Source organism: Arvicanthis niloticus, chromosome 6, assembly GCF_011762505.2.
Source record: "Arvicanthis niloticus isolate mArvNil1 chromosome 6, mArvNil1.pat.X, whole genome shotgun sequence".
Classification (NCBI taxonomy): Eukaryota; Metazoa; Chordata; class Mammalia; order Rodentia; family Muridae; genus Arvicanthis; species Arvicanthis niloticus.
This window is the reverse complement of record NC_047663.1, coordinates 14,438,181-14,452,162: the sequence shown is the minus strand read 5'-3', so window position 1 is coordinate 14,452,162 and position 13,982 is coordinate 14,438,181. Positions and strand designations below refer to the sequence as shown.

The following is a 13,982-nucleotide window of genomic DNA, read 5'->3' as shown; positions in this document are numbered from 1 at the left end:
CGGCCCCTATTGCATATACAAACCATGAAACTGACTATGCTTTTAGCCACATCGACTGTGTCTTCATACGTTAGAATTATGGCACCACGTAGACAAGAGTCCCCATCACTCAGGATGCTTAGGAAGCCATGATGGTGACTACCTTCTCACTCAGCATTTACAGGCAAATTGTATATACAAGCAAATTCCCCTAACTCCAGTGGCTCTGAAATTACTATGACCGAGGCTTTTAAGAGAGACGGTTTACCACTCGACTGCCTCACAAATGCACAGAACAGAAACCGAAGTTCAGGGACATAGAACGTAGCCTCACTGTGTGATGATGAGCATGTCGGTTTCTTTTTCCTATTTGAGTGTCTTTTGTCTACTTTGCTTGACACGGTGGTCGAGACCCACACACGACCTTGTGTGCTATGTAGGGTCTGTGTTTGTAGACTGGCAACAATGACTGGGGCCTCTTACCTCTGGGGCAATGTAATCCGGAGTCCCACAGAAGGTCCTGGTTGTGACTCCATCCATCATGTGTTCCTTGCACATCCCGAAGTCAGCGATTTTGATATGGCCTTCGGAGTCCAGCATGACGTTGTCCAGCTTCAGATCCCTGCAAGGGAGCAGGTGAGTGTCAGAGGCCGTGCCATGCCATGACTTGATTTGTTTGCAGCTGATGACATACAAGGATGTTTGGGTAGCTCGTCTCAGTGACACTCACATGCTAAGTCCTGGAGACCAAGGGCCAAGAAAGTACCATGCCTTTCTTTCTCCAGAGCCTGATGGGGAGCCTGGGATGTGGTAGATATTTAAATGCTAAATGAATAAATGGTTGAATTACCGATTCCCATTCAAGTCTGTGGGTACATATCCAGGGATTCCAAATGACCAGGTTTGGGGAGATGCCAGGCATTTGATTTATTAATATCCTACACAGAAGTGGGAACACAGACAAACAGCTAGGTATCCCAAATGACAGGTTTAGAGCTACCTTCCATGTCCTTCTATCCTGCCAGAGCCAATGTCTTCTTATTTACTAGGGATATTTTTTCTTTTTTTGTAGTGGACTTTCGCAGCAACCCCAATGTACTTGATTCAGTAGTCCCCGTTTCCCTCCCTGTTTCCCCTCCAGCTCCTTCACCTGCTGTAACTGGCAATCTAGTTTCTGCTGCTTTCTGACCTCTGCTCAGATAAAAGGCAAAGGAGGCAGATAAGGACTGCAGAGAGGAGACATGCAACATCTCTGAGCCTAGAAACAAAACAGTGTCTGGTTTGCCCTCTGGCTGCAAAAGCAGGTGGCTCTCAGCAGGTCTGTGTTCCCAAGGGGCTGTAGACTCCACATCTGAAGTCCCATCACAGAATCTGTCCCCTGCCCACAGAGGCTCCCCAAACCTTTCCATTCTGCTGCAGGAAGAACTTTGAGACACACCTGTAAATGATTCCTCTTTTATGAAGAAAGAACAGTCCAATGGAGATCTCGGCTGCGTAGAATCTGCAAAAGAAAGTGTGCTTCAGACAGCTGGCTTTTTGGGTTTTCTGGATACTTCCACTCATGTTGGGGGCATCAGAGAGATATGAGAGAGAGATAGAGACATAGATATAGATAGATAGACAGACAGACAGATAGATCCTAATTCTGTCTGAGAATTACACCTCTGCTTTTCACAGATGGATCTGCACCAGTCTCTTCATTTCTCCAGTTATAAAAGCTTATTTTTTCATTTCTGAGGAAAGTGGGCAGCTCATTTATTTTTTACAAAACAATTTCTAATATAAAGATTTAAGGAATGAATATTTGTGAGACTCTCCTATGCCAGGAGAGTAGCTGAGGGGGAAGAGTTTCTATTCTCCAGCACATAGATGAAGCAGATTTTGTTGTTTGAGAATATAGCCACTCCCAGAAGACAAAGCTTTGGCTTGCTGTACGCTCTGGCTGCTTAATTCATTCTCTGAAGTGCTGGACGGAGTAAATGGGACACGCACCATGATTCATGCCTGAGTTTGCCCTTTTAAATAATTCATAATAAAAACAGTCATTACCACCACTACAAAATCATTAATAGGTTAATATCTGGAACTCAGATTAAATGCAGAATGATGTTTTGAAATTTGCATAGCACTAGGGAGCCTTTGAAGTCCAAGGAGCCACAAGTCTACGCCTGGGTGAATACACCCCAGAGGCTTAAAATAAACACAGTAGCTGCAGAGTGGAGGGAAGCTGACGACCAAGTTCTTAGTGGGGGCTGGCAGGAGAGGCCAGGACAAGGCGGGGTGGGGGGTGGGGGGGTGGGGGGTGAGGGAGATAGGATCGCAGGTGATTTTCATGTTATTTTCCTTGCTTCCTTAATTTTTAATTTTTCTGCAGCACAGAAAGAGAAGGGAGTCAGACGAGGCACCGTCCAGTTGCTTTGTGACATAAGATGGCCAATCTGCTACCTTTATTTTTTTTCTGACTTTGGGCTATGAAGCTTTATTTTGCAATCCGAGCATCTTAGTACTCTGATGTACAATGAGGGGGGTAAGGGTAGGTGTTTCCCCCAAAAAATACAATCGCTTTTTAGAAGATATAAAAGCAGAAAAAAAAATCCCCTTTATATTTGTTAAAGCTTTTGACTAAAGGGCTCCCTATCTGCGTCCAGGTAACCTTTCCGGTGCAGATTATCCCACACAGGCTCCGGGTTCCCGTGATTTATGTTTCAGACCATGCGTGGGCCCCATCCCAGTCCCATTTGCCGACTTGACTAATGGGAGCAGGCCCACTGTGCCTCTAGGTCTGGAAAACAGCTCTGGCTCAGTTTGCTTCTGTTTAAGTTGCAGACTTCCTGGCTACCAGGAGAGGGGAAAGAGCCCAGGTATCCGTGCCCCCTCCCCCACCCCGTGGACTGATGACTCCTCAGGTTCCTATGGTTTCTCTGCTCCTGCATCCCACAAGTAAGGCACATCCCAACAGGCTTCCCTCCTCCCGGACGGTGCCCTCCCCCTCCCTGCCCTGCGAGGTCACTTTAAAGAGGTTTTCCTTCTCCTGCCTTAATCACCAACTTTGGCTTTTCCTCTTCTAGAATATTCCTTGAAAATAAAGACCCAATTCCAGCTCCATTTCTTCTTCCCTGAGGTGGTTCCCAGGGGTTCCCTGGCACCAGCCCCATCCATATTTTCCTTCTTGCCCCAGCCAGTGGGCTCTGTCAGAACTTCTGTGATCAGGCCCTTCTCTCCGCTGTCTTCCTTGGCTGCCCTCCCAGAATGCTTTGCACTCATCCCTCTAGCCCCTCCCCATCTCATGTCACCTGAGCTGCAGGCCACTCCCTGGACTTGGCTCCCCATCTCTTGACATTGGAAGGCACCTCTCACCTCTGGGTTGGGGGGTACCCCATTTTTGTGCTGCACCTACCATCCAATTCTGGGGTGTTAGTGGTACCTTGTGTAAATCACAATTAGGGTGTCAGAATTGTTGGGTGGCTTTTTCTAATGCCACTTGAGAGCACGGGCTCCCCAAGGGCTGGGCCTCACATTCCCTTTACACTCTTGCTGGATGCACAGTGAGTGTGGACCATCCACTCAGTGACTGGGGAAGGATTCCATCCATATGGGTGTTAGTAGGTGATGGGGAGGCAGGCACCTGGATGTTCAATTTGCTGAGAACAGAATCAAGCGGTCCTTAGAAATATCTATTGTCTATGGGTCCTGTTAGCTCAGCTGCTACTCTGGGAGGTTTCAGAGCCGAGACACAAGTGAGCAAAGTCGCCCTTGGACATATTATTCAGAAGGAGTTCTCAGTCGGGAGTATTAGACTGAGTTTCAAGACTCAAAAAAAAAAAAAAAAGTGAATAAAGATTAAAAAAATACTCACACTGCTTGCGGCTCCTTAAATTTTCCGACTTGTTGGATGTGGTACATGAGGTCCCCACCATTGACATATTCCATGACGAAGTACAGCCGGTCCTGTAGACCAAAGTTTACATGTGAGTAGGGTCCCTCTCCAGCAGAGTTTATCAGTTCTGTTTTCTTATCAGCAAACACGGAGGGTGTGTGTGTGTGTGTGTGTGGCCCTGACAGATCTGCTCTGTTGGGTGTTCGTCACGATCTTTTTCCTGGGGTGGAGGAAGGATATTGTGCATTCATAAATCTGCAGAAGACGGCTGGTAACATGTCAGCCTATGGTCAGGCATGCACCTCATTACAGTAAAGGCTTCAAACACTCGCTCCCTTCCCCCATACAGACCTACCCCAGATGGATAATACATCTCTAAATTAGTGGTGGTGTGAAGACCCTATACGGGCTTGTCATTTCATCTTAACCCATGTCACTGATGGTGCACATGTGTAAAAGATAGTTTGCGATGTCCAGGAGCAATGCCGGGCTAATGCAGTAGGGTGCTTAAATGGGTGCTTTTGAAAACATACCTCTTGGGGTTAGGTTGACTCATAAATAACACACACGTGATGTTATTTAGTGGGTGGGGGAGAGGAGAGCACCATAAAAGGAGATTTTAATCAACGATCTTTTGCCTCCTGAATGTGCTCAAATATTGCCTTTTTCTAAAAAATTTCTGTCGCTGGTATACTAAGAGCTGGCCCCATGGTGGGGGCAAGGGAGGGCATACATCACTGAGCCAAGTAAGTCTGCATAGTTATGAGGCCATTATCTGGGACAGATGGGAGAGACCAGGCAGTTTAATGGGGGGTGGGTGGGGGGGTGTAACCACCAGCACAACACAGCGTGGTAAGAGCTGACTTCTGCTCGATTCTAGAAAGCAATCCCCCCTTACACCAGGGCTATTACACATTAAAGTGCAGCTCGGGGAGGGAGAGATGATGGAGCTGGATAACATCTCGCAAGGGGCTGTGGGAACTCCACGCTCTGGCTTCAACTCCTTCTTTTCTTTGCAGTTTTACAGAGCTGCACCACCGGTGCCCGTAGGGTCACAGAACAGGGTTGGGATTGGGGGGTGGGGGTAGGGGATGTCTCCCTCCTACCTTCCCACTAGTTCTCTCTGCTGTTTCAAGAGGGTTGGAGTCGACTGCGTTATCAGTGCAAGGCTGACACACAGTGGCCGGTGCCAGCATTGCAGGCTCGGCACACGCCATGCCCACAGAAATCCCCCATTTTGAGACTCTGAGCTTCCAAAGGCATTTAGGGTGCTTCCTAAGATTTTAAAAGTAGAGAACTAAGCGTGGATCAGTTTCTGACCACAGGGTAGTTTAAAATGAGGCAGTGACTGAAACACTAGCTGACGGGGGAGACCTGACAGCCGCTCCCTTTGAAAACGGGGTTTGGAGGTGGAGAACCTTATAATGCACGGTGGTGTGGAGACCAGGAAGCCCCATAGCTGGTGTCTTGGGAATTTGAACATTTCTTTTTTATTTTAATCTGTGCCTAAGGTCAGCAGATCTTTTTTCCTGTAAAGGGTCAGATAGTAGGTGCAGAATTTGCATGTTTCCCACTCCTCAGCTTGGCTTTCACAGTGGGGAAGCAGCTGCAAGTGACAGGAAAGTGGATGGGTGTAGCTTTGTCTTTAGAAAGTGACTTCTGAATGTTAAAATTTGAATTTCATATGCTGGGAAATATTATAACTTGGGTTTATTTCTTGTGACCTTTCTCACAGCTCGAAGGCCGCAGGACAGGTCAGAGCCCGAACCTCCTGCTGTGTCATTATACAGAGACAAGCTCCTTAGGAAACAAAGTGTCCTGGCATTCCAATGCTGGGCATGACAGCAGGATCAGGGATCTTTAAAAGGCAGGGCTGGCTAGATATGGTGGTGCACACCTTTAATCAAGGCACTTGGGAGCTAGAGACAGGCAGATCTCTGAGTTCAAGGCCAGCTTTTTTGCTAAAAAAAAGAAGGCAGGACTGTGAATCTACAACTGCTTTGTGTAAGTCTTAGCTCAGGGCCGACATGAAGAAGACCTTTCACATACAGCCACTTGTAGGACCCTGATGGACACCCAGATCCTGCAGGCCTCTTATTTAAAGTGTCTGTCTTTAACTCATGCACGTGTGTCCACAGACACAAATCATCTCTAGATTATTTAATTTCTAACATAATGTAATCACTACTGTCATGAAGGATGAGCAGTGTTAGTCTGTGCCCAAAGGAGACTGGGTTAAAGTACTGAGGGTCTTGAGACCATGGTGTAGCCAGCCTCCAGGCGAGATGAGGAGCATTAGACAGGAACCACAGTCCTCACCACTGTCTGGAAGCAGGAGTGCAGCTGTGTCAGGAACGGGGGCTTGTCAAGCAGGGCCAGAACCCGCTTTTCCACCATGGTGCACTCCACGTCATCATCCTGGATCACCACATCCTTCTTCAGGATCTTGATGGCGTACAGTTCCTCAGTTCCCTTCCTGTCAGCAAGCATCACCTGGGGACAGAAGGGGAGAAGGCTCAACACTGGTGGGCAGGCGTCTGGCACAGGGAGAAGGAACAGAGGTCGTGACAGTGTCAGGAGACAGTTCGGCAACAGTTGGCACAGATCTGGGAGTGACTCATGAAAAAAGTACTAATATGTTTTGGTGCCGTTTCATCATGGGTGGCATCCCCTTAAGACCACATGGAGAAGTTTTGCTCCTCAGTGTGACAAGGGTAGGGGTGGGAGACCCTGTAGGAACTGAGGTCTGTTCTAGCTTAATTTCTGATGCATTGATAAAAATATGCTGACAAAGAAATAACTTGAGGGATAAAGGATTTATTTCAGCCATCAGTCCCACACAGTCCATCAGTGTGGAGAAGTCAAGGTGGGAACATCAAGTATCTAGTCAGATCCACAGTCAAGAGCAGAGAGACACAAATATATGCACACGTGTGCTCAGCTTACTGGAGCAGTTCAGGATGGCTTGCCTAGGGAATGCTGCTTTGGGCTGGGGAGCAGTTCAGGATGGCTTGCCTAGGGAATGCTGCTTTGGGCTGGGTCTCGCCATATCAACTAACTTAATTAAGACAATCACCCCCATGCACATGCCCACAGTCCAAACCAATGTGGGCAATCCCTCATTGAGACTCTCTTTCCAAGAGATTCTAGGTTGTGTTAAATTGATAGTTAAAGCTAACCATCACAGGCTATTGTAGGTTATTGTAGGTGTTCAATGCCCTTGAAAGGCACTGTGGGACGAAGGTCACATTCTTTGCTCGGTTTTTGTTGTTGTTTTGTTTTTATTCCTGATGAAATGATGATGAAGTTTGTTTCAGCAGAGGCTAAAAGTGAGACCACTCAGTCATGAACTGAAACAGATTCTAAGACCACCAGTGAAAACAAACCTTTTTCTCTTTATACATAAATTAACTCAGGTAATTCATTATAGTTACGGAAAGCTGGCTCACATAAACTTTACATATGGGTTTTTAAGTATTGTAAAATACCACAAGTTAAAGGTTTTTCAGCGCTCATGTTCCTTTTTAAAGTATCCAGGTTTGTAGACAGTGTAGGGGATTGATATACAAAGTTGCTATTTTGTCTGCTAATGAGAATATTTAATATTCTTTAATGGGAATAGTTTGGAATTTTCCATATTCATGTTTTCTGGAAGCATTCTGAGAGTAAAATGTGAGTGACCTTTGCAACCTGAAGGCCAAGAACACAAACAAAGAAAAAGGCAGGCCCAAAATCAGCTCATGGATCTGTCACGAGGGTTGGGGCCACAGAGGCCAGACTGTGATGCACAGACCGAAGTCCACATGGCCCCATAGTAGGGTCTCATCATGACCATCCAGGCTTTAGGCAAGTTCATGTTCCATTTTCAGTTGTGGAAATAAACCATTCAGCTAGCATTCTGGAGCATGCCCTGTAGTCTGAACATTGGGAAACGGGGACACCACAAACGAATTCTCTGTTGCTTTCTGGGTTTCGTGTGTGTGTGTGTGTGTGTGTGTGTGTGTGTGTGTGTGTGTACTGGTCAAGTGAGCTAGGTTGGCTGGCCAGTGAGCCTCGGGATCCACTTGTCCCCAGCGCTTGCCACCACCTCCCAGAGCTTCACAGTTAGTAAGACTGAGCTATCTCTCTAATCTCAGCACAACTGGTTTCAAATTTTTCAAAACAGATTTATTTTATTTCTAGTTTTGCATGTATGTGTGCATATGTGTGGTAGAGCACATGTATGGGGACATGGGTGCCCAGAGGTATTGGATCTCCCAGAGCTAGAATTACAGGTGGTTGGTTACGAGTTGTCAGACGGGTGCTGGGGACTAAACTCGGGTGTTCTGGAAGGAGGGCAAGTACTCTTAACTGCTGAGTCATCTCTCCAAGGCTGTTTTTAACGAAGTGTGAAATGTGTGAGGCGCGTGCCTGTGTGACTACAGGGATGCCGCCTTGGTGCACACTAAGCAGTGCTGATCCAGAGTTTTATGGGAAACCCCTCCTTCTTACCTTTCCAAAACTCCCCTTCCCCAGCACCATGAGGAAGTTGAAGTCTGTGAGTTTCACTCTGTCCAGGTTGTTGGATGGTTGCTTCCTGTCTTCTGAAGGACTGATGACTTTGTTACCAGCAGGGCCCAGCTTGGCTTTCTGAAACAAGCACAGACATAAAAAGCCATTGGTCATTTCCTCCACCCCCACTCCCACCCCCAAAAAGAGTGACAGAAACCAGTCCACTGTTAATAAGCTGGACATCAGTCAGCTGTGAGCAGACGGGGATGGGCTGAGAAAAGGAATCTGAGGGTAAAGAGAAGACCTACAAGGTGAACCCACTCTTCCAGTCTTCACCTAGTTAACAACTCTATACAGCCAACCAAGAGTCAGTTTCAAAGAATCTGCTGATGGCAGGTGAATTCTAATTCTGGGGTGGATAGTTAACTTCTTGAGGGTAAATGGTGTCTTGAGCTTGTTAACATAAGAAGGAAATGAAACCATGCATGAACATTTTTTCTTATTTGTAGATTTTGTAACTTAAAATTAATCCATATGAAGGAAATTTGTACTCAGGCAAAACGACAGCAGACAGCAGAACATTCTCCAGGGAGGAGTTGCCTAATTGGTGAGCTTTGAAGATGATTTATTGCTACTTTCAAATGGGGAGTAAGAACAGGAGGGTGTTTGGTTAAGTCAAGATTGAATAGACGGGAAGAAAAAGTGATGCTCTTGGCATCTGGTTTCAGCCTGGAGGACAGCTGGTAGGTACCAAAAGGGTTTCCTGTACACTGGAGTCACACCACGTGGGAAACCTGGAGGGAGCCACTGGTGTGGGACTGTCATGGAAAGTACCATTCTCATCACCAATGGGGAAAAGCAAGAAGGCTCAGCAGAAAGAAAGGCAAATGAGACCCTGTGGGAACTGATGCCTCAGAAGAAAGGAAGCCCCAGAGAAAGCAGAGCCGGCTAGGGCTGATGCAGTATCACAGCCGCTGCCGGACTTAGTGTTTCAAAATGTCTGCTTGACAATGAGAGCAAGGTGGTGTCCTATGGTTGGTGGATCTTCCTCAGCCTCAGCCCCAACTTGGAGGGCAGGGGTAGTTGCTTAGATGCATTCTGTATGCTAGGAGCACATAAAGCGTGCTCAGTGCGGCAGACCTAAGTGTGGAGTTGAGCCTAGCAAGTGCTAGGCTTGCGCTCACTCAGCTCAACACTTCTATGGGTGTCTCAATCACTGTTCTATTGCTGTGAAGAGACACCAGCCCAAGCCAACTCTTACATAAGAAAGCATTTCATTGGGGGGACTGCTTACAGTTTCATAGAGTTAGTCCATTATCACTGTGGCTGGGGCATGGTGGAAACATGTTGGCACTCATGGTATTAGTGCAGTAGCTCAAGTTACATTCTTATCCAGAGAGAGAGAGAGAGAGAGAGAGAGAGAGAGAGAGAGAGAGAGAGAGAGAGAGACTGAGACTCTGACTGGGCTTGGAATGGGCTTTTGAAACCCCCAAGAGACACACTTCCTCCAGCAAGGTCACACCTCCTAATCCTTCTCAAATAGATCCACTTTCCAGTGACCAAACATTCAAATACACCAGTCTGGGGCGGGGGGGGCATGTTATTCTTATTCCAACCACCACAGTAGGTCAATGGGTAGATGGAAGAGGAGGTAAGGAGGCTTCGTGTGTGTGTGTGTGTGTGCGTGTGCGTGTGCGTGTGTGTGTGCGCGCGCGCGCGCGCGTGTGTAGGGGGTGAGGCTCACCACTGACAGATGCCTCAGTAAGGCTGGGTCCTAACTCCAGGGGAAAATGTGTGTTTGTAGGTTTGTTTCTTTATTAGCAAGGTTTCCCTATCAGTGAAGACAATCCCTCGTGGTGTTAGGGTAGGAATGCGGGCATGATCAATTGAGGCTTGCACTGTTCAGGACAAGTCTCCCCAAAAGTACTCTACCTGAGATGGCTCATTCTGTCATTTGGGGTGAGGGTGCTCTGCCCACAGAAGATCCAAATCAAGACAAGGAAGCATTGCTAACTGCACCCAAGATGAACAACTGATTGCTCAGGGGCCCAGCCCATGGGGTGGAGTGAGATTTCACCCCTGCCCAAGCCAGCCCTCAGGTATAAATAGCCCAGAAATCTTTATTCATGTGTTGTCAGCTGGAGTGGCCCTGCCCACCACTCTGGTTTTCCTATAGAATGTTTCAGAGCCATCTCCATACTGCCATCTGCAGGACTGGCTGTGTAAGGACACCAAACCAGGTCTGGATATTGAGTTTCCTAAAGCAACAGGAAAATTCGTAAGTAATTCAACTCTGCTGGTCTTGGCAAGCTCCACTCATAGGAGGGATTCAAAATACTATGGAGTTCAAGAAGATAGCCAGGGATATTTAGCAGCTGTGTCAGGGGTGTGTGTGTGTGTGTGTGTGTGTGTGTGTGTGTGTGTGTGTGTAGGGGAGTTTGGGGACAGCACTAGAGGTCTCTAGGAAGGTCTCTGGCCAAGAAACAGATGCTGTGAACAGCTGGCTTTCTCTTCTTCCTGGGGTCACATTCTGGAAAGCACTCCCATCCCATAATAAGTCCTGCTTCTGAGCCTACCATTTCTTCCTCTCAGTTTTGAATGGGTTGCTTGGCAACTAACTTCACAGCAGGACTGAGAGACTTACATACTGTTGACTCTGGCTGTCATGAGTGTAGCACAGACCTCACCAAGAGTGCAAATCAAATCAATATAAGTGTGTAGGGATAAAGCTGGAGCCGATTGCCTAACTGCAGAGATTTCAGAAACCCCAGGCCACCTGCTGGTATCCTTTACTATAGCATTGTAAACAGGGACCAACATGGGCAGGTGCCCCACTGGGGCGAGAGCAAACAGAGTTCCGATGGCAGAGGCTGACAGCAGGCAGTGATGGGAAGATGGGTGCTCAGAAGACCCCTTCCATTCTCTGCCTGAGTTGAAATAATGTCAGGCCTCTCCACCGGGCAGGTGGATACTGGCTCTTGCTTCTGGGCCTTCAAAACCGTAAGACAGCCAACCCTCTCTAATTTACATACTGGCTAGCTTTGGGTATTTTGTTGCAGCACCAGCCAATGGGCTATGACTCCCTGTGGTCCTTGCACATGTTCCTGCTCTGTCTGGAGGCTGCGCATTTCCCATGGGCCTCATGGCCTCTCAAGGGAGGGGACAGCAGTAGAGGAAATGGGGCTTTCTGCAGCATGGGCTAAGTAAGACAGGTTAAGGAAAAGACCTTATTGAAAAGCATATAGTAGGTCATGGTGGTACATGCCTTTAATCCCAGCACCCAGAAGGCAGAGGCAGGAGGATCTCTGAGTTTGAGTCCAACCTGGACTACAGAATGAGTTCCAGGACAGCTAGGGTTACATAGTGAAACCTTGTCTTGAAAACAAAACAAAACAGCATAGAAATTATCCAAAAAAGGGAAAAATGCTAGAACTTTCCTGTGCTCTCTCCTTTCATCCTTAGACAAAACCGGCATGTTTTATTGGCTTTGACTGGAATAACTTGCACCTGGGGAATCTGGGTTCTTCAAAAGATGGCACCTGAACATTTGTCAAGCCTGTTTTCATGATGTCACCTGGATTTCTAGGCTCTGAGTCCAGGCGGTGTCCTCTCCTCATGGAAATGGAGAAATGAGCTAATAACCAGCTACTAATACATCCCATTTTGAACTACAGAGGCATTCTTGGAGCCCCGGGAGGGCTCTGGGGTGGGCAGGGGGCAAACAGATCATGCAACATGAGTCTCAACACTGCCAGCCCTTTCCACATCTGGGGAAGTGAAGCAGCGAGGCCCAGCCTGAGCCCAGTGACTTGTCTGTATAATGTGAGGGACTCCGCACACCCAGCCCATTATTGCAGGGCTTTCAAATTAAAACCAGGATGAGATCCATGCCAAATGCTTTGCATTGTGGGGTGTGGGTGGTGTAACCCTGAGGTCCGTTCCAGCATACAGGAGGCAGGGGCAGCTGGATCAGGAACTCAGGGCAGCCTGGGTTACATGAGACTCTGACTTAAAAATCCATAAAACAATGATAATAATAGCAATAACTTACATTAAATATATAAAGAACTGTGTGGTGGGTGATGCCCATTTTCTTTTTTTCTTACTTTTATTTATTATGTACTACAGTGTTCTGCCTGCATGTATGCCTGCTGGCCAGAAGAGAGCGCCATATCTCTTTATAGATGGTTGTGAGCTATCCTGTGGCTGCTGGGAATTGAGTTCAGGACTTCTAGAAACACATCCAGTGCTCTTAGCCTCTGAGCCATCTCTCCAGCCCAAGAAACCTATTTTCTATCATGTTAAGCCATTTGGAGCAGCAGAGTTGGTACAGTCTGACTTTTGGTAGTAGCAATGACAAAGGTCTAAGTTAATACCACCCATTCCCTGCCTTGCTTGCATTGTGTGTACCCAGTTCACTCTAGATTTGCTACTCGAGCAAACAGACCCCACCCCCAAAAATAAGAGTTGTGGTGAGTCTGTCATTGCTTGGTGTCTCTCGTACCATGCCTCTGCCTGGAAATTTTGACTAGAGGTTCTGGTTTCTCCAAGCTCTAAGACCCACTTTGCAGTGCGAGCCTGAGTCTCCCAGGGGTCCTTTGGGTAACCTCTGGAGTGCGGGCCAGTGTCTTACTCCACTTTGCCCCACTTTAAATGTTCTGATTCGTACTTGTTTTGTAAATGTGTCTTCAATAAAAGTGTTTCTACAAGTTAGTACAAGTATGCCTTTGATGAATATATTTATCAAAGCTATGTGAAATGTAACATATAGCAATGCCATTGAACTTGACAGCCATGGAAGGGTCTATTTACTTCTGACATTCCAGGGGTAGACAGGCTGATGGTGCCCAACCATGAAAATACACAAACTGTTGTAGAATTTTCTTACACTTTTTTTTTTATACCTTTTCTCCTCCTTCCCCTCTCTTCCTCTCCTTCCTCCTCCCCCTTCCTTTCTTCCTTCCTTTCTTCCTCTTTCCTCCTCCTTCCTCATCCTTCTTCCTCTTCCTCCTCCTCTTTCATGATGGAAATGCTCTGGGCTCATTATCTGGATACTGACAAGGCTCCATGAGGCAGGATAGGGTTTGTGGAAGTCGTTGTGCTCCACAGAACCAAGGCTACAGCACAGCACCTTGCTAAGGCCATGCATTAGGACCCCTGGGAGACTTAGGCTCACACTGCAATGTGGGTCTTAGAGCTTGGAGAAACCAGAACCTCTTGTTAAAATTTCCAGGTGGAGGGATGGTACGAAAGCCAACAAGCAACCTGTGCATGCTGCAATACTGGCTCAGAGCAACTGAGTGCTTCAGAAGCAAATCATGAGGACCTGGGGTGGGCTTGCTAGAGGGACCTGTTAGCTAGGGTTGGTGCCTGTGTTTCTAACCAGCTATGAGTCCTGACATCTATTGCCACTACTCAGTTGCTAGGCAACAGGTTAAAAAGATGCTACTTAGTGGCCATTACAGGTTCTCACTTGGTAACACAGTAAAGTACCTGTGAAGCCTACTGTTTTCTGGCTATCTCATTTCATCGACTGAAACAGGCCAAGCATTCTGCCCCCTGAGGGCTTTCTGATTCTGTGACCTACACAGGCACAACCCACCCATCTTCCTTCTAGTCTGCAGATGATGCCTTT

General features: G+C 47.2%; 1 protein-coding gene across 2 annotated transcripts in view; it reads right to left on the bottom strand.

Moving 5' to 3' along the window:
* The window catches only part of Prkca (protein kinase C alpha), a 398,743-nt gene that overhangs the window by 43,785 nt on the left and 340,976 nt on the right, over window positions 1–13,982 (bottom strand). For both annotated transcript variants that reach the window (XM_034504395.2, XM_076935568.1), the window contains 5 exons: window positions 8,348–8,485; window positions 6,176–6,349; window positions 3,836–3,927; window positions 1,418–1,480; window positions 463–601 (listed from right to left, as the gene is read on the bottom strand). In XM_034504395.2, the coding sequence (XP_034360286.1) occupies window positions 463–601; window positions 1,418–1,480; window positions 3,836–3,927; window positions 6,176–6,349; window positions 8,348–8,485 (606 nt within the window). The remainder of the gene's footprint in view (window positions 1–462; window positions 602–1,417; window positions 1,481–3,835; window positions 3,928–6,175; window positions 6,350–8,347; window positions 8,486–13,982) is intronic.